Source organism: Saccopteryx bilineata, chromosome 7, assembly GCF_036850765.1.
Source record: "Saccopteryx bilineata isolate mSacBil1 chromosome 7, mSacBil1_pri_phased_curated, whole genome shotgun sequence".
Lineage (NCBI taxonomy): Eukaryota > Metazoa > Chordata > Mammalia > Chiroptera > Emballonuridae > Saccopteryx > Saccopteryx bilineata.
In genome coordinates, this window is record NC_089496.1 from 22975368 (window position 1) to 23000016 (window position 24649).

The 24649-nt window shown below is 39.9% G+C and overlaps 2 protein-coding genes across 10 annotated transcripts in view; one reads left to right on the forward strand and one right to left on the reverse strand.

The window, feature by feature from the left end:
- The window catches only part of AKAP9 (A-kinase anchoring protein 9), a 171989-nt gene extending 170237 nt beyond the window's left edge, over nt 1-1752 (forward strand). For all 9 annotated transcript variants that reach the window (XM_066239573.1, XM_066239580.1, XM_066239574.1 and 6 more), the window contains one exon: nt 1209-1752. In XM_066239573.1, coding sequence (XP_066095670.1) covers nt 1209-1243 — 35 coding nt within the window. In that variant the 3' untranslated portion in view covers nt 1244-1752. The remainder of the gene's footprint in view (nt 1-1208) is intronic.
- A 2176-nt stretch (nt 1753-3928) lies between these two features.
- CYP51A1 (cytochrome P450 family 51 subfamily A member 1) lies at nt 3929-24647 on the reverse strand. The gene is made up of 10 exons (XM_066239587.1): nt 24323-24647; nt 22361-22459; nt 18997-19173; nt 17497-17623; nt 15908-16082; nt 12550-12669; nt 11562-11757; nt 7742-7837; nt 7012-7180; nt 3929-5248 (listed from the first exon to the last, which is right to left on the reverse strand). Exons 1-10 carry the CDS (start codon nt 24494-24496, stop codon nt 5070-5072), a joined length of 1512 nt encoding a protein of 503 aa, XP_066095684.1. The 5' UTR covers nt 24497-24647; the 3' UTR covers nt 3929-5069.
- Nucleotides 24648-24649: the final 2 nt, after the last annotated feature.

Sequence of the window (24649 nt, forward strand, 5' to 3'; positions counted from 1 at the left end):
CCAGATTTTTCAAGAGACAGAACATTCAGCCTATGAGGGTACTTATTTTATTTATTTATTTTGAAGAGTCTCTCTCTCTCTCTCTCTCTCTCTGAGAGGAGGGGAGGTAGAGAGACAGATTCCCACATGCGCCCCAACTAGGATCCACCTGGTAATCCCCATCTAGGGCCAATGCTTGAATCAACCAAGCTATCCTCAGCACCTGAGGCCAACACTCAGACCAGCCAAGCCACTGGCTGCGGGGGTGGGAGAGGGGGCTGGAGAGAGACAGGGGAAGAGAAGTCACTTCTTATGTGCCATGACTGGGGATCGACCCCAGGATATCTGCACACTTTATCCACTGGGCCAACACTTTATCCCTGAACCAACTGGCCAGGATTATTTTTTTTAATTTTATTTATTGAATTTACAGAGGAGATGGGGTGAGTGAAAATTACCAACTCATAGTTGCTTCACTTTAGTTGTTCATTGGTTGTTTCTCGTATGTGCCTTGACCAGGCAATCTCAGGGTTTCAAATCGGCAACCTCAGCGTTCGAGGTCAACGATCTAGCCAGAGCCACCCCAGGCCAGGCATGCAGGGTACTCGAAAGAGAATCTTAACATTAGTCTTACCTTTATATAGAGCCAGCCACAGTGACTTTTAAATATATTCAAAATCTCTTAAAAATCTGTTCAGTATGAAGAAATTTTTAGGAAAATAAAAAGCATTATTATTTTTTTTTTTTTTTTTGTATTTTTCTGAATTTGGAAACGAGGAGGCAGTCAGACAGACTCCCGCATGCGCCTGACCGGGATCCACCCAGCATGCCCACCAGGGGGCGGTGCTCTTCCCATCTGGGGCATTGCTCTGTTGCAACCAGGGCCATTCTAGCGCCTGAGGCAGAGGCCATAGAGCCATCCTCAGCGCCTGGGCCAACTTTGCTCCAGTGGACCCTTGGCTCTGGGAGGGGAAGAGAGAGATGGAGAGGAAGGGGAGGGGGAGGGGGAGAGAAACAGATGAGCGCTTCTCCTGTGTGCCCTGGCCGGAAGTCGAACCCGGGACACCTGCACACCAGGCCGACACTCTACCACTGAGCCACCGGCCAGGGTAAAAAGCATTATTTTTAAATGGAGAGTAATAGTAATCTTCTGTATTTCATTGACTAGTTAACCTGGTATAGGTAACAATCCAATATTGTCATTGAACTATCCTGGTTTTCTCTCTTAGGTTCAACTCATTTTCATGCTGGCATGAGAAGATAATCCTTTCAAACATCATGAATCAAAGTGATTTTAAACAAATTACTTTTTATAAATCAATGGTTCTTTTGTGCTTTTGTATTGTGGATATTCAATGGGACCAACACGAACACAGCTTATGATTGTACACAAATCCCGAGCCAGCATATGAGGACAGACTGGAATTTGTATATAGAAGCATTGTGTATGTGTTCATGCACAATAATCATTAAATTACATGTGTATTTGTGGAATGCTAATTTAAATGGTTAAATTATAAACCTGGTGTATTTATCAAATGGGTGAAAAGATTAAACTGTTACGCATTATGACACTGCTGAATGTGTAGCTCGAGGTGTCCTGCACTTTTCTTATAAGGCTACTGAAGTTACCTGTTTCTGCCTAATATATTTGCTACTGGTGATGATGACAGATATCACTTGTAGAGACCTATTTTTGTATAATGGTAGAAGTTTTGAATTTTATGGGGTATTTTGTCAAGTACTGAAATAAAACTGACTTCACCATTTTAACCACTGTATTTGAACCCTCTTCATTTTTAACTAAGCCATCGTTCTTGGTGCATGTCTTAGTCCATTCTGGCTGCTCTAACAAAATACCATAGATTAGGTGCCTTATAAATAACAGAAATTTCTCTCTCACAGTTCTAGAGGCTGGGAAGTCCAAGATCAAGGTACCAGCACATTTGGTGACTGGTGGGGCCCGCTTCCTTGTTCACAGAAGGCTACCTTCTTGCTATGTCCTCATGTAGCAAGAGTCAAGGGAGCTCTCAGAGTCTCTTATGAGAGTAGCAGTCCTGTTCATGAGAGCTTCCCATGATGTAATCACCCCACAGAAGTTGCACTTCTGAATCCCAACGAAGTGGAGATTGGGTTTCTTTTTTTTTTTTTTTTTTTTTTTTTTTTCCATTTTTCTGAAGCTGGAAACAGGGAGACAGTCAGACAGACTCCCGCATGCGCCCGACCGGGATCCACCCGGCACGCCCACCAGGGGCGACGCTCTGCCCACCAGGGAGCGATGCTCTGCCCATCCTGGGCGTCGCCATGTTGCGACCAGAGCCACTCCAGCGCCTGAGGCAGAGGCCACAGAGCCATCCCCAGCGCCTGGGCCATCTTTGCTCCAATGGAGCCTTGGCTGCGGGAGGGGAAGAGAGAGACAGAGAGGGAAAGCGCGGGGGAGGGGTGGAGAAGCAAATGGGCGCTTCTCCTGTGTGCCCTGGCCGGGAATCGAACCCGGGTCCTCCGCACGCTAGGCCGACGCTCTACCGCTAAGAGATTGGGTTTCAACATATGAATTTGGAGAGGAGGGACACATTCGATCTGTGGCAGTCTGTATCATCTCATTACTTATCGGAAATATATACGACTTAATTTCAGAGAATATTATTGGCATATTCTCCCCCTCCATTGAGGAAGAACTTCCCGTGTACCTTTGTATCAAGGTTACATCTATGTATAGTATTTATAGATGTTATTTTCATGCTTAATCATTATTTTCTTTATATAATGTTGTGTCCAAAGGTGTATCCTCACAAAGCCACATCTACTAAGGTGATACTGAACTCATTTCACTCAAATAGTTGTAAATTTTATTAACCACAATATAATAGAATTAAACAGTATTTCTGCTGTGTAAGCCAGATCTAGATTGGGATCTCTCAAAGATAATAGAAATATCAATGTTATTTGTCAGTTAAGAGTCCTCCCTGATAACATGGCAGGTCACTAAAACAGCAGTAATAGTTATTTGATACAAAAAAAAAATATTTTTGTCTTACCATTGGGTATTCCCTGATTTATACCAATATAGACTATGAAAACAAATTCTACATTCTTGAAATTTTCCTCTACCTAAAATTTCCCTATTAGCAGCTGGCTTCCAGTAAGAGTTCTAGAAATAACAAATGTATTCTACAGCAGGTAGTTGGGAGGGGAGGGTTGTGGGTAAAAACCCTTCCACAGCTTACCATCCCAGGCTGTTTGCTGTGAGAGGAGGAGCAGGCGGACAGGTGCTCTGCTCACTCCCACTGGGTGACCACCAACCCTCTGACATTAGGCCTCTGCCATGAACTTGTCAGTGCTTATCAATACGAAGTCTTTGATTAGAAACTAAGTCTATTAAAAGTCTAAAATAAACTATTCACTAAACATGAATTAGCCTTTCCTCAGGGTTTTAACTTTGTACCATGTACCTCTCAAGCTTGTGAAACTGTAGGTCTCTTTTAAGAATAATGCTTTTTAAAGATATAAAATATATAGGATTGTAAAGGAAACCAATTATATAAAAACAGACAAATTAAAAAAAATTGTGATATAACATGTAAGAAGAAATAAGATCTAGCAGATCTAACAACTACCATAATTTCAAAGTAGTGATGAGAGTAAAAGATACTTCAATATCTACAATATCTATAATGTGATATGAAAATCCCTAGGATTTCTGTTTATAATCATGGTACTGCTAATACTAGTGTGTGGTTCATTGCCTAAATTCATAAATAAAGGAAATACTAAATTAGTTTGAAATTAGTACAAATAAGGATGGATTTTTTTCCCCATTCAAGTTCCTAGATTCTTGAATTCTCACTAAAGCACACATTTTACAATTCACGAAGACAGACTACATTTTTCTCAAAGATAATTTTAATGTGAAAAAGTAACAACAGAGTTCAACATGAGTCGTCCAGCCTTTTTTTTTATATATAATAATTTTATTTTTTTAATGGGGTAACATCAATAACATCCAGCCTATTAAACAGACTGTTATACCCATGAGGGAAAATAGTTTGGCGTTATTTGGTAAATACAGACTATGTGGTCAAAGTACAGGTGTAAAGACAGGCCCCAGTTATAATTTGAGTTGATTCTTGAACACAGCCTTTGCAGAATGTGACCAACGACACCACTCTCAAGGACCCTGCTTCTTAAAGCCTGTGTTCCCTGATCTCAGATTTTGTATTTAAAAAAAAAAAGCTTGTTGACCTACATTAAGTTTTAATAAACAGAACTAGTAACAGAAACATCTAAATAAATTCTGGAGAGGAAATGGAACCACCTTCGGCCCACATTACCCCTTAGAGCCTCTACTTTGGGTTTTTCACAACAGTATGACCATATGGAACCAGATACAGCTTTATCAGGTCAATGAAATATTTGGTAATTAAATCAAGTTAATGTAAGCACTCGAGAATTAATAATTACATTATTTTTAAGGAAATGTAATTAAGTCATTGTCATAGATCTGTCTGTTTCCTATAGAACATACTTCTTCCTAAGGACATATTTTTCTACAACATAGTTTCATCACTGCTAAGTATCATCATACCAAAACAATTAATAGGATTCTCTTACCCAAGGCTTTAAATTCTCTACCCACCCGTCCTCATACAAACACCACCCAGTAAGTGCATAAATAACCTAAGGCTTCCAAGTATCTTATTGGGCTTTTATACTTGCAGATCCAGTCCAAGATTTGAATACCCTGAACTTACTTCCCAAGAGCGATGTATGCTCTTAAATACCTGGAAATTGTATTATTTAGAATCTGCCAATAACCAATATCCCCCTAAACGATATTACTCATGAGCTTGATTTCCTTAAATAAAGCATATACAGTAAAATATCCATCATAAAACTATTAGGAAATGTCTGAAATGTCATTAGAGTTTATGAAACCATTCAATGAAGAAAATATAAAAACTGTTAAGCTGGCTGTCTTTTAAAGTTACACACAAAAAAGTACACTGAGAGTTGTTTCATAAACTTCATTCTCTTCAAATGCTTCTGCTGTTTACAGTGATGTTGCATGTATTAGTTCCTTGCAATATTTTTCATTCTGATCTTCGTTTGTACCGGATGACTGGGTTTTCAGGGGTGTGAATCATGGTTGTATAATTCACAGTGGGAAAATAACCATTAATGAGATCAAATTCATATAAACGAAGCATAGTGGACCAAATTGTCTTGATTTGCACATAGGCAAAATTCTCTCCAATACACCGATGACGTCCTGTAAATCGAAAGTTCATAAAAATCAGTTGAAATTCTTTTTCACTTCTTTTAGCCTGGAGTGATGAAATTTGTCTAGCTGCAATTTAGGTGAAGAGCTGATACAAGTATTCTAATAAAAAGATGATATTCTTTTTACATTATACGAGAATATAAATAGTTAATAAAAATCCCAGGAGTATTTCAACATCTGTTTTTAGAGGAAATAGCACTTGGATAATTATAAAATTACTTTTACAAATCACTTTTTCTGAAACTTAACATCTATCTAGTTTAGATAGATGTAAAGTTTGAAATAAACAATGCTAATCTAATTTGGCAATACACTAAAATGTTCCTAGCATCTTTCCCAAGAGAGCCCTAGTTAGTTGTCAATATAAACCTTCCAATCAAAACTTTAAAGGCCATAACAAAGGACAATGGAAGAATTAAAAAGGATTTAATAAACCTCAAATTGCAAAACATACTGAGTTTAAATTTGAAAGGCCATATATACAGAAAAGCTGACAAGCTGATTCTACAATGCATATGGAATGCAAAGGACCTAGGATATCCAAAGCGATCCTGAAAAAATCAAGTTGGAAGGATTTAGACTGACTTCAAACCTGACTTCAATACTAAAAGTATAGCAACTGATGTTTTAATCTGTAACAAATATATATTTGGTCTTCCTCTCACCATTGGCATAGAGCTCCTCAAACTCTTGGAATTTCTTAAGTGGAAAGAGCAAGGCGTCTTTCCAGCCACCTTTTTTTTTTTTTTTTTTTTTGTATTTTTCTGAAGCTGGAAACGGGGAGAGACAGTCAGACAGACTCCCGCATGCGCCCGACCGGGATCCACCCGGCACGCCCACCAGGGGCGGATGCTCTGTCCACCAGGGGGCGATGCTCTGCCCCTCCGGGGCGTCGCTCTGTTGCGACCAGAGCCACTCTAGCACCTGGGGCAGAGGCCAAGGAGCCATTCCCAGTGCCCGGGCCATCTTTGCTCCAATGGAGCCTCGTTTCCAGCCACCTTTTGAGTTTACTAATGAGGTTACTTAGAAAGCCCCTGAGGATGGTGGCTGCCTGCCAAGGGAACCAACCATGTGATCAGAGGGTTGGAAATGACTTCCAGGAGGGAGAGGTGTAGAATTAATGACTCAAGACCCATGGCTTAATCATGCCTTTGTGATGAAGCCTCCACAAAAATCCTTAAAATACAAGGGGTGTTCAGAGTTTCCAGGTTGGTGACCACTGGAGGTGCTGGGAGCGGGGCAACCAGAGGCACAGAGCTCCGTGCCCTTCTCCCATACTTGCTCTATGCCTCTCTTCTTCATTCAGGATATTCCTGAGTTGTATGTTCAGGCTAGTAAATAAACTGTTTGCTGAGTTCTGTGAGCCATTCTAACAACTTATGGGATCCCAAGGAGGAGATTGAGAACCTGTGATTTATAACGAGTTGAGTCAGAAGAACAGGTGACAACTGGACTTGCGAGTGTTATCTGAAATGGGGTGTGGGGAGCAGTCTTATGGGACTGAGCCTTTAACCAATGGGGACTCTGCTAACCCCAAGCAGAGAATGTCAGAAATGAACTGAATTGTAGGAACTCCGATAGTGTCCACAGAGAACTGGTTTGGGAAAAATCCCTGCACATCTGTAAAAATGTCCCTATTAGGAAAGGTTAAAGGTATTTGCAAATAAAATTCACACGGATTACTTTTGTTCTGATAACATCTGGCAAGCTATCAGAACAAGCACTTCAAATGTAAAATATAATCATCTTACCAGCTCCAAATGGCACATAGGCAAACTTCTCCCCTGATGCTGGATTGTCTTGTAAGTAGCGATCAGGGTTAAAGTCCAGACGTTCACTCCATGAGTCCTTAAGCCTTTGATTGACGGTGGGAGAAACACACACCTGATGTCCTGGAGGAATGGTATACCCTGCCACAGTCTACCAATGAAATCAAATCATTTCGTTAGATAATTTTAAAATAGTCTATCAAATAATCAGGTCATTGTGTAATAAAGCATTAATATACATCAGATATACATATATTTAAAAACTTGCTAGATGATAGGCCAGCAAAAAATTATTTTAACCCAAGATGAATTCCAAATGATCCAATATTGTGCTACAAGTACATACACAAATAAAAAAGTCAATAATGCCTCAGAGGTAGGAGTGGAATTTCAAGGAGCCTAGCATTGTCTGAGTTTTACACTTCCGTAGTTAAATTTTTTTTACAACAAAACATTATTTTTTAAAGATAAAAATATGCATTTCCATTTGAAAAACCCTAATCATTACATTTAAATACTGGGAACAGATTCACCTGTTTACTGTCTGTAGTTATGTGAAAAAAATTACTAGTCTATATTTAGAATATGTAAAACAAAATTAAGTAGAAGTGATTATTCTATTTTTTAATTAAAAAAAATTCTTTCTGAAAATCATCTTTTTGAGAAATTAAAATTGGAGGCATAGAAAGGGAGCTCTAACCGAGAGACGCACCTGAGGAGTTTTGGCCATTCTCATCATGGTCATTATAGGAGGTCGAAGTCTTAATGTTTCTTTTATACAGCGATCAAGTAAATTTAAATCCTTGAGCTAAAAACAGAAAACATTTCCTGAATTTTAAAAATATTTAACATACTTAAATAAGTCTTTTTTTGTTGTTTAATGAGAAGAAGGGATGCAGAGGCAGATTCCCACCTGCGCCCCGACCGGATCCACCCAGCAGGCACACTAGGGAGTGATGCTCTGCCCATCATGGGGCATTGCTCCATTCCGATTGAAGCAGATTTTTTAGCGCCTGAGGCAAAGACCATGGAGCCATCCTTGGCGCCCTGGACCAACTCCCTCTAATTGAGCCATGACTGCAGGAGAGGAGAAGAAGAGGAGAAGACAGAGAGAGAAGTGAGGGAGGGGGGTGCAGAAGCAGATGGGCATCTCCCTTGTGTGCCCTGACTGGGAATCGAACCCAGGACTTCCACACGTTGGGTGACGCTCTACCACTGAGCAAACTGGCCAGGGCCACTTCAACAGTACTTTAACTTAAATATTATGTTATAAATTAGAGTTTATTTAGTTAATTTTAAGTTAAAATTATCTTTTCTGGGTATTACAAAATAGCTTAGATTCTAGGTAGAAGTGCAGAGGTAAATGGTTCAAGGTAGCTGGGATTATCTTGTTCTTGTGGTGTCCAAGGCCAACAAGGGGAAAGAGGGCAAGGTATAACAGGAAGAGAGGAGATCACCCTGAAGAATGGCATAAAACAAATACAGAAATTCATCTAAAAAATAAAAACACTAGCAAAAATCATCCATGTAAGCTTTTCAAAACTTGGACACAAATGGTTATAGCAGAATTATTGATAATTTCCAAAAGGTGGAAACAACCAAATGTCCATCAAGGGTGGAGTGGATAAACAAGTGTGGTACACGCATCTGCTGGAATGTTACCAGGCAATAAAAGACTGAAGTACTGATACACAAGACAGCATGGATTAGCCCTGAAAGCATACTACATGGAAGATCATTCACAAAAGACCACATAGTGTACAGTATGAATGTCCTACTGCACATACGTCCAGAAGAGGTGAATCCACAGAGCAAACACAGATGAGTGGGTGCCAGAAGGAGGGTGCAGGGAAAGTGGAGGATAACTGCTAATGCATACTCGTTCTTTCAGAAGTGATGAGAATGTTCTAAAGTTAAGTTATGATGGTTTCACAACGGTTAATATATTTAGAAACCAGTAGATTGTATGGACATTTTAATATAATTTATTGATTTTAGAGAGAGAGACACTGATTTGTTGTCACACTGATTTATGCATTCATTGATTGCTTGCTTGTATGACCCTGACAGGATCAAACCCGCAATCCTGGTGTGTCGGGACCGCGCTCTAACCCACTGAGCTTCCAGCCAGGGCTAAGTGAGTGGATTATAGTATGTGAATTATACATCAATTAAGGCATTATTTGAAAAGTCACTGAAATCAGAAGTGAAAGAGGAGACATTACAACTGAACTTATAAAAAATAAAAGGGATTATAAGAGAAAACTATAACAATTGTATTCCAAAAAATTAGGTAATCTAGATAAAATGTATAAATTCCTAGAAAAACACAAACTACCAAAACTGACTCAAGAAGAAATAGGACAACTTCGTAAACCTGTCACAAGTTAAAGAAACTGAATTAGTAATCAAAAACTCTGACAAAGAAAAGCAGACATAGAGATGGCCTGTCTTGTGAAATGTTAGACATGTAAGAAAGAATTATGACGATTCCTTCACAAACTCTTCCAAAAAATAAGAAAAGGAAACACTTCCAAACTCATTCTGTGAGTTTGTATTATCTGATACCAAACCTATCAAAGACATAACATTAAAACCACAGATCAATATCCCTTATAAACACATGCAAAAATCCTCAGCAAAATACTAGCAAACCAAATCCAGCATAAGAACCTTTCAGGGAGGACTATAGGGAATTTTCATAAAGCAAAGAAGCAATGAAATTAATCTGTAGTACACAGAGAACCTCAAATTGTCCGCTTTATTTTTTATATTCTATTTTTTAAAAATTATTTTCAAGGCCCTAGCCCATTGGCTCAGTGGTAGAGTGTCAACCCAGCATGTGGAAGTCCTGGGTTCAATTCCTGGTCAGGGCACACAGGAGAAGTGCCCATCTGCTTTTCCACCCCTCCTCCTCTCGTTTCTCTCTCTCTCTCTCTCTCTCTCTCCCCCTCCTGCAGCCATGGCTCCATTGGAGTGAGTTGGCCCCAGGCGCTGAGGATGGCTCTATGACCTCACCTCAAGTGCTAAGAAGAGCTTGATTGCCGAGCAACAGAGAAAAGCTCCAGATGGGCAGAGCATCGCCTCCTAGTGGGCTTGCCAGATGGATCCCAGTTGGTGCACGTGCAGGAGTCTGTCTCTGCCTCCCCTCCTCTCACTGATTTAAAAAAAAAAAAAAAGTATTTTCACCCATCCCCACCCTCTCCTCTTTGGTAACCATAAAATTGGTCTCTGTATCTATGGGTGTTTGTTTTGCTTATTCATTTGGTTTTTTCTTTTAGATTCTACATATAAGTGAAATCATACAATATATCTTTCTCTCTCCAACTTATTTCACTTAGTATAATACCCTCTGAGTCCATCAAATACCTTCTTATGACAAACAGCAATTTTTTATTCTTTTTTACTGCTGAGTAATATTCCACTATAAATAAATATATTATATATATTATGTATATCATATTTTCTATATCCATAGATAGACACCTAGGTTGTTTCTATAGGTTGGCTATTCCAAATAATACTACAATGAACATGGGGTGCACATATCTTTTTGAATTAGTATTTTTCTTTGGATAAATACCCAGAAGTGGTATTCCTGAGTCATAATGGTAACTCAATTTTCATTTTTTGAGGAATCTCCAAACTGTTTTCCCTAATGGCCATACCGATTTACAATCCACTAACAGTGCATGAGTGCTCCCTTTTCTCCACATCCTCAACAGCACTTGTTTATTGATAGCTGTCTGACAGACTTGAGGTGGTATATGGTTGTGGTTTTGGGGTTGGTTTTTTTGACAGAGACAGAGAGAGAGTCAGAGAAATGGACAGATAGGGACAGACAGGAAGGGAGAGGGATGAGAAGCATCAATTCTTCGTTGTAGCTCCTTAGTTGTTCAGTGATTGCTTTCTCATATATGCCTTGACCAGGGGCTACAACAGAGCAAGTGACCTCTTGCTCAAGCCATTAACCTTGGGTTTCAAGCCAGCAACCTTTGGCCTCAAGCAAGCGACCATGGGGTCATATCTATGATCCCGTGCTCAAGCCAGTGAGCCCATGCTCAAACCTGCGACTTTGGGGTTTTGAACCTGGGTTCTCTACATCCCAGTCTGACGCTCTATCCACTGCGCCACTGCCTGGTCAGGCTGTTGTGGTTTTGATTGCATTTCCCTGATGTTAGTCATGTTGAGCAACTTTTCGTATGTCTACTGGGCATCTGCATGTCCTCTTTGGAAAAATTAGTCTACTCAGGTCCTTTGTCCATTTTTTAATCAGACTGCTTCATGGTTTTTGGTGTTGAGTTTTATGTAATCCTTAACAATTTTGGATATTAACCCTTAATTGGATAAATCATTTGCAAATATCTTTTGCCATTCAGTTGGTGTCTTTTCATTTTGTTGATGGTTACCTTCACTGTGCAAAAAAATTTAGTTTTATAACTGTTGTTTATTTTTGCTTTTGTTACTAAACTGTCCCCTTTAAAAACTAGCCTCTGATACTCAAATAAGCAGGAAATGAAAATCCAACAAACCTGGTCGTAAGTTAAAGGAGGCAGATTCTCCCCACAGACTGTCTTCTGTTCTAAATAACATTTTTCTTGAAGTGCCTTGTCCCTGGCCAGAAAGAAGCCCATCCAGGCGCTAGTGGTTGAGGAAGTGTGCTGCCCTGCCAAGAGCAGTCCAATCAGCATGCCTGCCACCTCATCGTCTGTCAGAGGACGTCCGTCCCTACAGAATGACACACACACAACTTTAACATTTTGGCAGACACATTTCATGCTTCAACCTTTAAAAAAGGATCATACATAATAAATTAATTTTTCATGTAAAACAGTCTTTCATGCATTTGCCCATCAGAAATGAAAATTTTTTTTCCGTTACGGAAATGACAGAGACCAACAGAAAATATGATTCTGACTGCAAAAGACTTCATCGTGGCCCTGGCCGGTTGGCTCAGTGGTAGAGCGTCGGCCTGGCGTGCGGAAGTCCCGGGTTTGATTCCCGGCCAGGGCACACAGGAGAGGCGCCCATCTGTTTCTCCAACCCTCCCCCTCTCCTTCCTCTCTGTCTCTCTCTTCCCCTCCCGCAGCCGAGGCTCCATTGGAGCAAAAGATGGCCCGGGCGCTGGGGATGGCTCCGTGGCCTCTGCCCCAGGCGTTAGAGTGGCTCTGGTCGCGGCAGAGCGACGCCCCGGATGGGCAGAGCATCACCCCCTGGTGGGCGTGCCGGGTGGATCCCGGTCGGGCACATGTGGGAGTCTGTCTGACTGCCTCCCCGTTTCCAGCTTCAGAAAAATACAAAAAAAAAAAAAAAAAAAAAAAAAAGACTTCATCGTGATTTCTAGCAAACTTTTCACTGTGTACAGTCACAGGGGTGCCGGTAATTTATGTCTTATCGATTTAAAAAGTCCAAAGGTTATAGTTACCAATTTTGCCAGGATCATTATTTTTTTAACTGGGCATATTATTTAACTGTGTAATCTCCTGCTTCAGCTTAGTATGAGATCTGAACAGCTCTTACTTGTAGGTAGAATCTAGTAAAGTTTGGAGAATGTCATCAATTTTTTCTTCTGATTGTCTGCGTTTCTGGATTGCCTTATAAAATATACTCTTGATCTCTCGATGAGCTCTGTCTCTGCGTCTAAAATTCAAAGATGGAAATAACTTCAAAAAAAAATAATAACTTCAGCCTGACCTGTGGTGGCGCAGTGGATAAAGCGTTGACCTGGAACGCTGAGGTCACTGGTTCAAAACCCTGGGCTTGCCTGGTCAAGGCACATATGGGAGTTGATGCTTCCTGCTCCTCCCCTCTTTCTCTCTCTCTCTCTCATTCTAACTCTCTCTCCTCTCTAAAATAAATAAATAAATAAACGAATAATTAAAAAAAATAATAATAACTTCAAAAAATTCTGACAGGAAATTCCTTTTGAAAATGACCAGGAACTAGCTTAAAGCAACCTTATTCAACTAACTTTGATGACTCTAAAATAACTGACAAAATTCAGAACCAAGTTGAAAAAAAAAGGCACCATGAAAATCATGTATTTTTAGGAATTTCTAGGGTCATTTCAGTGCAAAAAAATGTGTTTTAACATATAGATCCCTGAAGACACACTACCCTGTTCTAATTAAAGGTCTAAAACGACTGAAAAGATTATTCCCCCCCTTTTTTTTTTACAGAGAGAGAGCAGAGAGAGGGACAGATAGGGACAGACAAGAACAGAGAGAGATGAGAAGCATCAGTCATCAGTTTTTCTGTGCGACACCTTAGTTGTTCATTGATTGCTTTCTCATATGTGCCTTGACTGCGGGCCTTCAGCAGACTGAGTGACCCCTTGCTCAAGCCAGCAACCTTGGGTCCAAGCTGGTGAGCTTTGCTCAAACCAGATGAGCCCGTGCTCAGGCTGGCGACTTTGGGGTCTCAAACCTGGGTCCTCCGCATCCCAGTGTGACACTCTATCTACTGCACCACTGCCTGGTCAGGCAAAAAGATTATTCCTTTAGTATCATTTTTCAGTTGAACAGTGTAGCATATTCTTTTTCAGCTAACATGAAATTCTGATTTTAACGAAATAAACTCTTGAAGCAGATCAAGAGTCACTCTGGTTCTTCTATAGGATCTTGGGTTTGAAGAAGCCTAGGTTTTATTTAAGATTATTAAAACCTAGAATTTAGAACATGACTACAGCGTAAAGATTTGATTCTATTCATTTTCTGAGACAACAAAGTTTTATAGGGGGTAAAAATACCAGTAGAATCAGAAAACAAATTTCAACTCCTAAAATTTTACCTTTAAAATAGGGTGCTCACTAGGTAACAGGACCTGTGTTTTACATGAATTACCCACTTGACATCCTGTGAGGTAAAAGCTGTTATCCTCACACTTCCAGACAGCTGCATAAGATCACAGAGCCAGTGAGCAGTGGAACAAAAATGAAAACCAGGCAATCTGACTACCTTGCCCCCTCTTAATCAAGACTTCTACCAAAAATTACTGCCCTGCTTCACTATTAAGACTGTCACTGAGGATAATTGGCCAGAAGGGAAGATGTTGAAGTTTTAACAATATGAATACAACAGAGCAAAAAAACATAAGGCCTGTTAGGAAAAGGAATGGAATAACTCGGTTGAATCAGTCGAACTGAGTTAGAGAAAGATGGCTGGTGAAGGGCCTAGCACACCAAGCCCAGGAATTTCTAACTTCAGGAGACGGGGAAGGTGGAACTGGGTTCGACGCACATTCAAGGAGAACCCACTGCAGGCCCAGTCCCGTGCTGAAACTGAGAGGTGCCCTACCATGTAAGGTATCATGAATTCCAAAGAACTCCAGACCCTCCCCTGGCTTTCCCTTTCGCTCCCACGCTGTTTTTTCTGTTGCGTAGAGAGAATTGGCAGACATACAAGGAAAAGGGCCGACTCAGCTCCTCTCCATCTCTTACCTGAACACTAAAGAACCAACAACGGTAGAGAAAGCCTAGCAACATGCAAGTCCTGAGCGATACTTCTTTGTATCACAGACACTCCCTGCCATTCAGGTAACCCAACTACACTTGGCAAGGAGACAAAGAGGAAATTGAAGAAAGGTATTAATGTGTCAAACAGAAAAAAACTTCATTTACTATAAAATAGTCAAATGCTCGCTAACAAGTGCTTATAGGGCCGTATCGCTTTTAGGTAGAGTCAGAGATTTTCCTGAGGAGAAGGAATACATGAAATAAGTAGGATTTAAAATATTAGAACAGAGACACAAGTGACCTTTTTAATAAGCTGAAACTCACCTTAAATGAGCTCACTATAAAAAGAAAGCCTGTTGGCCCTGGCCAGTTGGCTCAGTGGTAGAGCGTCAGCCTGGCGTGCGGAAGTCCCGGGTTCGATTCCCGGCCAGGGCACACAGGAGAAGCGCCCATCTGCTTCTCCACCCCTCCCCCTCTCCTTCCTCTCTGTCTCTCTCTTCCCCTCCTGTAGCCAAGGCTCCACTGGAGCAAAGTTTGCCCGGGCGCTTTGCCCGAGAGCTGAGGATGGCTCTGTGGCTTCTGCCTCAGGCGCTAGAATGGCTCTGGTCACAACAGAGCTATGCCCCAGATGGGCAAAGCATCGCCCCCTGGTGGGCATGCCGGGTGGATCCCGGTTGGGCACATGCAGGAGTCTGACTCCTCCTCGTTTCCAGCTTCAGAAAAATACAAAAAAAAAAAAAAAAAAGAATTTACAAAAGGAAAGCCTGTCTTGAATTCTTAGAGAAGAATGCAGACTTATAATCTCTTCAAATTTATTTCCTTAAAGTTTAATTTTTTATTTTTCAATTACAGTTGGATTCAATATTATATTAGTTTCAAGTGTGCAGCATACACATGAGACATTATTTACTTATTTGTGACAGAGACAGAGAGAGGGACAGATAGTGACAGAGAGGAAGGGAGAGAGATGAGAAGCATCAATTCTTCATTGTGGCACCTTAGTTGTTCATTGATTGCTTTCTCATATGTGCCTTTACCGAGGGGACACAGCAGAATGAGTGAACCCCTTGCTCAAACCAGATGAGCCCGCACTCAAACCGGTGACCTTGGGGTTTCAACCCTGGGTCCTCTGCGTCCCAGTCCGATGCCCTATCCTCTGTGCCACCGCCTGGTCAGGCAGTCATGAGACATTTATATAACTTGCCAAGTGATCCCCCCAGTAAGCAGTACCTTGCACCAAACACAGTTATTACAGTACTATTGACTACATTCGTCATGCTGTACTATACATCCCCATGACTATTTTGTAACTGCCAATTTGTACCTCAGTTTGTTTAATGTTTAATTTTTACCTTTGTTAACACAAAGCATACCAACACTACAGTAACTATACAAAGTTAAATCACCAAAGGTAGTTCTTCATACCTGAAACTAGGCAAAGGGAGCCAACCTGGCAACAGCCAGGCTGCATGGCTAAAACCTCCATCCAAATCCGCATACAGTTGTGCCACCTTCTCATTGAGTTGACTTCTAATTTCCTTTCCATGCAAACAATGGCTGGCTGTTAAAATTATGAGCTCAGAAAGAGCTTCAAACAAATCTAGAGGGGAAAAGGTCATTCCCATTAATATTATCAAAATTTCTTTTGAAATGTCCTGTTTTCTTAGAAATACAAAACTGTAAAGGATAAAAAAGAATAAAAACTTAAGCAACAAAGACCTATTCATACCATCAGTACACTACATAATGCATACCATCAGTACACTACATAATGCATACCATCAGTACACTACATAATGCATACCATCAGTACACTACATAATGCATACCATCAGTACACTACATAATGCATACCATCAGTACACTACATAATGCATACCATCAGTACACTACATAATGCATACCATCAGTACACTACATAATGCATACCATCAGTACACTACATAATGCATACCATCAGAACACTACATAATGCAAGAAAGATATAATACATTTTAAAAGATTTCCACTGGGCCCCAGCCAGATAGCTCAGTTGGTTAGAGCATCGTCCCGATACACAAAGGTTACGGGGTTTAATCTCCAGTCAGGGCACATCCAGGAACAGATGTTTCTGTCCTCTCTCCCTCACCCTCTCTCTAAAAATCAATAAATTAAAATAAAAAAAATTATACTGGAAAGGGCTAAAATCAAACTTTTGGTAAAGGTAAAGCTTATGTATTTAAATTTACTTTTTTGATAGAATAAATCATTCCCATAGAACATTAGGTACTAAACATGTAATTAAATCAGTTAGACTTTTACTTGCCCATTGGAGGTAAAAAATAAACTTGCAAAAGTTTGTGGGTTTTTTTATTCAGTGGGAGGCAGGGAGGCAGAGAGACTCCCTAATGCGCCCCAACTGGAATCCACCCAGCAAGCCCCCTATGGGGCGATTCTCTGCCCATCTGGGGCATTGCTCTGTTGCTCTGAAACTGAGCTAATATTTTAGTGCCTGACACGGAGGCCTTGGAGCCATCCTCAGTGCCAGGGGCCAACTTGTTCCAATGGAGCCATGGCTGTGGGAAGAGAAGAGAGAAGGAGAGAGAGAAACAAGAGGGGGAGGGGTAGAGAAGCAGAAGGTCACTTCTCCTGTGTGCCCAAACCCAGAATCAACCCAGGACATCCACACGCCAGGCTGATGCTCTACCACTGAGCAAACCAGCCAGGGCCTGCAAAACTTTTACATTGTTTATTTAAAAATCTAATCATAACCATTTTTATATTATTTGTGCAACTGAGATGAATAATATATATATGTTAACTCATTTTAAGGTTTTGCTAGTGAGGTGCAATAATCACTTCCTCTAAGGTCTTTTGACTCCATAGTAAGCATAGCATGCTCTTTCTATAAAATTTAACATAGTTTTACATTATGTTATAGTTTGTTTTTTATACACACACATATATCCTTACATTTCTAATTATAGAAAGTAGAAATATTAAAGACAAATGCAAAACAAAAACATTCTGCTTACTTTTTTCTCCATTATCTCCCCAACTTTGAAAGTATTCCTTTGTTTCGCTTTCAATTATAGCAACATGCTGTCTAAAATGGGCTATGTTAAGGCCACTTTTTAACATTTTCTTCTGCTCCAAGAAAACCTTAAAGAAATTGAGGGCATACAGCATTAAAACACAATTGTGTTTTACCATGAGATCAGATCCATTTGGGTTGTAAGACTCAAAGAAAATAACTGTCAGAAAAATAGAAAATAAAAACAGAAAGAGGTTTTTTTAAAACTACACTAAAGGCACTTGCTGGTTAGCTCAGTACAGCATTGTCCTGATACGCCAAGGTTGAAGGTTCAATCCCCGGCCAGGGCACATACAAGAACCAGACAATGAATGCATAAATAAGTGGAACAACAAATAGATGTTTCTCCCTTTTTCTCTAAAATCAATTTAAAAAACTACACTGGTAGGGGAAACTTAGAGCATTTATGCATATAAGTAAAAGACACCTGTTACACAGGTCCTAGACAAATGATAAATTAGGAATCCCACTTCCTGACTTCTTTCCTATAAAACCTTTTCCCACTTCTGACTCCAGGACTTTGAAGAGGGCTTCCAAAACAACCCATATACCAATGCAATCTCCCAAAGGCCCATTATGCTTTGATAGGTTTATATTTCTTAACATATTCTCCTGTTTTATTCCCAAAATAAATATCATTCCTCACTGACACTATCTTCCAGAAGTTTAGTTAGAATATAATACAGTCTTAAAGTTAATTCACACTAGACAACTAATGGTTTTAACCCTTTTCTATTATAAGAATCTGATAAGTTGAGTGGAAAAATGGGTATATCTGTCCAGAGGACTTTTCCAGGGTTCTTGCTTATTTTGGCCTTGAGGAGAACCAACCATTTATTCCTCCCAAACTCCCCCACCCCAGAAACAACACTTAATGTCAACTGTCTTAACTACTAGTTGTTAGGGTAGTAGGTAATGTGTGATACGTTCACAGCCAGAGCCCACACCAAACAACTGGGCCAATTATCTGCTTTGTGTTTTACATCAACATGCAGCACTTTAATATTTGACTTTAGTAGGGAAAGAAATCACACAAACTTCTAAATCAAAGATCTCTAGCTCAAAAGAGCTCTTATGCTAGAATTTCAGGCAGGAGTGGGAAGGTAGGGCCTCCTAACATGAAAATGGGATTTTCTTGTTACCCTCTCAGATCAAATCCCAATGTCAAGTCATCATTGATTCTATTTCTTTGTACAGGACACCATTTAAAATTGCTCAGCCCGTGCCAGCCGCTATAAAACAAATACCCATTGTTTGTCAGTTACTCATGGCTTTCCTTCCTTTAAATGTCTCATGATTCTCAAATAAAAAGTCTCATGATTCTCAGATTTTTGAACCAAGGAATAAACTCTTTCAACATTTTAAATGTATATTATTATCCTACTGGCTATAAGTAGTAGGGTACAGATTTATCTTTCTTGAAGATAACAGTGTCACCTACTGGGTTAGGCACATCGTATGCAACTCCCTTCCCAAACACAGGCGTTGTCAGGCGACCGTAGACGTCTTCTGCACTCAGGTCTTCGTTTTTACTATTAAAAAGCAGTGCGGCAGCATCGCTCCCCAGAAGATAGGTAAATGTCTTGCCCACCATCGTAAAACTAAACACAGGTCCATACTAACGAGAAAAAAGTACCCATATGGAGGTTACCAAAAAATAGCACTAAGACACTAATTTCTTAAGTCACAAAACAACACATTATTGAAAATAAAAAACATTCATAAATCGTAATGCAATTCTTCCCCAGTCTTTGTCCAAATTTATAATTATGTTCATCCAGTTGCAAATGGAATATAAAATTTTTTATTGTTTTTTTCACTGTTTCTATTGAAAATATTTTCTATCTTATAGGCATCATAATGTCAGTAATCAACTATTCTTTCATTATTAGACATGAGTGATGTGTCTATTTTTTTATTTGTATACAATTCTGCAGTGAATATCTTTGAGAATATAGACTCCCCCACTTAGTTAAAGATAAATTTACAGGACTAGCTAAAGAATATGACCTTTCTTATGGCACTTGCTATGTGAAGATACCAGAAGTTTTAGTTATTTCATGCAACAATGTGCTTCAGTTTCCCTCACTTAAAAAATGGGGAATCTCCATCACAGGCATTGTTTGTTATAATTCACAGTCCACCACAAGATTTTCTCAAGAAAGAGGGGAGAGGAGAGGAGAGGAAAAAAGGAGGGGGGGGATAATTTCCTTTTTTTTAAATTTTTTATTTTATTTTATTTTTCTTTATTTCATTATTCATTTTTTAAAAAAAAAACAACTCTTCGATTTTTTATTTTTTTTATTTTTTTTTAACTTTTTATTCTTTATTAAATCTCATTAATACTATCAACAAAACCACCCTCAGATGCCATTAAGGAAGAGAAAATCGAATATCATGGATACAAAAGAAAGAGAGGTAACACAGCTAGATGAGGAAAAATCTATGGAGAAAAAATTTAATATATTGGAAACCTTGGAGCTAAATGACAGAGAATTCAAGATAGAAATCCTAAAAATCCTCCGAGATATACAAGAAAACACAGAAAGGCAATTTAGGGAGCTCAGAAAACAACTCAATGAACACAAAGAATATATGTCCAAGGAAATTGAAACTATAAAAACAAATCAAACAGAGATGAAAAACTCAATTCACGAGCTGAAAAACAAAGTAACAAGCTTAGCTAATAGAACAGGTCAGATAGAAGAGAGGATTAGTGAAATAGAAGACAAGCAACTTGAGGCACAACAGAGAGAAGAAGAAAGAGACTCAAAAATTAAAAAAAATGAGATAGCCCTACAAGAATTATCTGACTCCATCAAAAAGAATAACATAAGAATAATAGGTATATCAGAGAGAGAAGAGAGAGAAAATGGAATGGAGAATATACTCAAACAAATAATAAATGAGAACTTCCCAAGCCTGTGGAAAGAACTAAAGCCTCAAGTTCAAGAAGCAAACAGAACTCCAAGTTTTCTTAACCCCAACAAACCTACTCCAAGGCATATCATAATGAAATTGACACAAACCAACAGCAAAGAAAAAATTCTCAAGGCAGCCAGGGAAAAGAAGAATACAACATATAAAGGAAGGCCCATTAGATTATCATCAGATTTCTCAGCAGAAACTCTACAAGCTAGAAGAGAGTGGACCCCAATATTTAAAGTCCTGAAAGAGAGGAACTTTCAGCCACGAATACTATACCCATCAAAGCTATCCTTCAAATACGTAGGAGAAATAAAAACATTCACAGATACAGAAAAGATGAGGGAATTTATCATCAGAAAACCCCCACTCCAGGAATTACTAAAGGGGGTTCTCCAATCAGATACAAAGAATAAAAAATGGGGAAAATAGTACCTACATCATAGAACTGTTGTCAATATTCAATAAATTAACATATATTTTAAAGAATGTTATATATGTTAGAATATACATAATATATATAATACATATATATGTATTCTATATTAGAGTATATATATATTACAGTGCCTTGGACATAATAAATATTATGTAAGTGTTTTATTGTTATTATTACTACTACTAAAAGCATAAACTTGGAAATCAAACTATATGTAAACCCTAGATTGGTCACAAGCTAGCAGTGAGCTTACGAACAAATTATATCACCTGTTTCTCAGTTTTAGCCTGTATAAAATGAATATACCTAAAGGGATTTGTTGGCCTTCATTGAAGTAAACTATAAAGTACTAAGTACTGATACAAGTGTTTTATAATTATTAGTGTAATAAGAAGAAAAGAGAGTAAGATAGTATAGCCATAAACAGGTTTGTATATTTTAAATTAAGAACATGAGCTAGTTCCCATTGATGATTTTTGATTTCTCTTTAAAGAGAACACAAAGTCATCTGCTTTGATAGAAAGGTAGGAAGATTCAGACATTTATAAAAATAAAGATTTGAATTAGTCACTGTGGTGAATGGTAAAGTAAGCCAACCACAAGAACATAACAGGATTGTTGAAGAGTATTCAAAGTTTATTTAAGGTAAAGCAGGCAATTATGGTGCTAAAAAGGAGAAAATGATTAACAGGCTCCTTCTAAGGTTGGTATTTTACCAAATTAACATAATGAAAAGATCCAGGGGCAAGTCAAATTATGGCCCACCACTCAAATGATGGGCCATGGTCCCAAAGTAGAGGAAGAAGGAAAGTAAAGAAAGACAGCTGACAGATCAGAACAAAGTAAATGGAACTATGGACTGGAAGAGCTAATGAAGTCAAAGATGGTTATAATGGAAGGAGTTGCACAGGCAAACAAGGAAAAGGAGTTTTGTGGTCTAAGAATAGGGTGTCTATATTCTTCTTCTGGAGGTGAAAGTTAAGAATAATGACAAGTTCAAGGTGAAATGTGGAGTAAATGGCTGAATTGGTATGAGATAGCTCACTGGAGAGAAGGAGGGCAAAGACTTGAGTGGCCATAGTGTTGTGTGTGTCATTTAAATAGAACTGAAGTCACAGAAGACATGGAGGGCAGGTTAGAAAGTTCCACAGATGCACGGTTAAGAAAAAGATGAGTTAACTACGATCAATGAATACAAAATTTATGCCCATGATTTTTGCAAGAACTACAGGTTTTCTCAGTGGTATCTCCTAGATCACCCTAGGACATGGGAGAAGAGGGTCTCCAAGGCCCCCTCCCGCTCTTAAAGAGGAACAGCTCCAATTTTACCAGTTTCTATACCTGGGATAAACATAAGATCACAATTTTTTTTTTAATGTTCTGCCATTTAAAAGTTTGAAAAGCACTAATTTCTTGTCCTCTAATCATTCAGAAGACTTACCTTCTCATATGCATTTTCTAGGAATTCAATTGGACTTTTCCCAAATGCTATGGCATGCCCAAGAAATGGAATTGGAGAGAAAATGTATGGTGGACTTTTCTGCAAGAGAAAACAAAAAACTTCCAGTTCACATTTTAAGAGAGAAATCCAGTGAGGTTCATGACTAAATGAAATTTGCCATTAATACTAAAAAATTATGAAAAAATGAAGCATCGAAAATAATAAAGAACAGCCAAAATGCAAATATCTTAGGAAAATATCCATAGTAAAAAGAACAGAAACTCAAAACATGATGTAAGATAATGACTAGACAAACACTAAGGTATTGCAATTATAAAAGCTGAACAGTGTCCAGAATGTTCAATACTATCATTGGTGGCTCTAGCAACTTTCTTAAACATTAGTAGCAAACACACATATATGCACACACAATTCAGCAGAAAAATCAAACTGTAGTTTCTTCACCACTTATTCCTACCACCACTCACAATTTTAGCCCCAGAATCTTGCCTGAAGAAGGTATAGAAAAAAGCAAACAGCCTGACCAGGCTGTGGCACAGTGGATAGAGCGTCGGACTGGAATGCTAAGGACCCAGGTTCGAGACCCCGAGGTCGCCAGCTTGAGCGAGGGCTCATCGGGCTTGAGCAAAAGCTCACCAGCTTGGACCCAAGGTCGCTGGCTCGAGCAAGGGGTTACTTGGTCTGCTGAAGGCCCACGGTCAAGGCACATATGAGAAAGCAATCACTGAACAACTAAGGTGTCAAAACGAAAAACTGATGATTGATGCTTCTCATCTCTCTCCGTTCCTGTCTGTCTGTCCCTATCTATCCCTTTCTCTGACTCTCTCTCTGTCCCTGAAAAAAAAAGAAAAAGAAAAAAGAAAACAGTAAACTGAGGTAGAGAGATACGGGAAATGTTTAAGAAGTGACATATACCGATGAACAGAACACAGCTCATGCTTCTTTCACTGCAGATGAACTAGACCCACCGACTTTAGAGAGGAGATCCACTCTAGCAGGAACTCTTGGGCATAAAAGGTACTTCAGATGCCCCAAAGTGAGACTTGTAGTCTGACTTTGCAATATTAAATCTCCTGGAAATCAAATTTGCAATGATGAAAAAGCATGAGACTCCTCAGATCTTTGTTGGCCTCAAATATATAGTAAAGAGCACTGAAAATTCATTTTTCAGAAAATAGTAACAATCTTAAAATACTAAAGCTACCTTTCTTTCCAAAGATAAATACCATTTCTTCAAAAATCCCACGTGTATAAAAAATAACTGCCCCAAGCCTGTTACATCCAAAGAAAAATTATTTTAAAAGCTACTTGGTCAATAATTTGTACATTCCATTGCCAGTAATAGTGTAGTTTTTAAAAGCTGCTGGTTGTTGGCTGGTTAAGGATGCATTCATCAAGTAGAGAAATATGAAGCTCTAGTCAATAAAGCCAATAAATTAGAGAAATTGCTTTTATTAGCATCTTAGGAAGGTCCCTACAGCACTCCAATCACTCTCATTCTACCAAACTGAACACATCCCCCCTTCATGCTGCTAAAAATCGCGATCAGGGGCAAGGCCACAGCCCACAGGACCACACAAGGGCAGTCACTAGGACGACGGCCACCACGGCCCCCTCCAGACCTGCAACACACTATGGCGGCCAGTACGGCTACCAGAGCACTCAGCGCCACAGCCCTGACCCACAGCCTCCAGTTCTGCCGCGGCCATTCCGGCCACCAGTATCGCGCCCAGCACAGAATCAATGTGACCAAAAACGCGACAAGCACGACCCCGGCCAGGCCCGTCAGCAGCAAGGCCAGTGCAGTGGCGGCTAACCCTCGACCCCCGCGCGCCCGCCACCAACGCGCAGCGGGGGCACAGTTGCGGTTCCCGCCCCCGCTAGCCTTTCTGCCACGTTATTTGTCGTGCCCCCCTACCGTACCCCCAAAGATGCACGTACCGCCCCGGCTGCCAGGGGGGCAAGGTGGCCGATGGCAAGGCGGAGCAGGTAGACCAGGCTGAGCGTGAAGGCGCAGGCGATCAGTAGCATGGATAGGAGGTTGCCGCCAGTCACCTGCTCCATCGCCTGCTCCAACACCGACCCGCCCGCCTGCAGAAACCCCAGCAACACCATCCCAGAAGCTTCGATTCGCCGGAGACGCTGGAGGCCGAGGTCGCCGCCGTTCCTCCGAATCAACGGAGCGAGAGAAGTCGGCAGATGGGCGTCCGGGGGCGGCCCCGGCCCCAGGTCTTTTACTAACCCCAGACCCACCCCCTATTCCCGGTC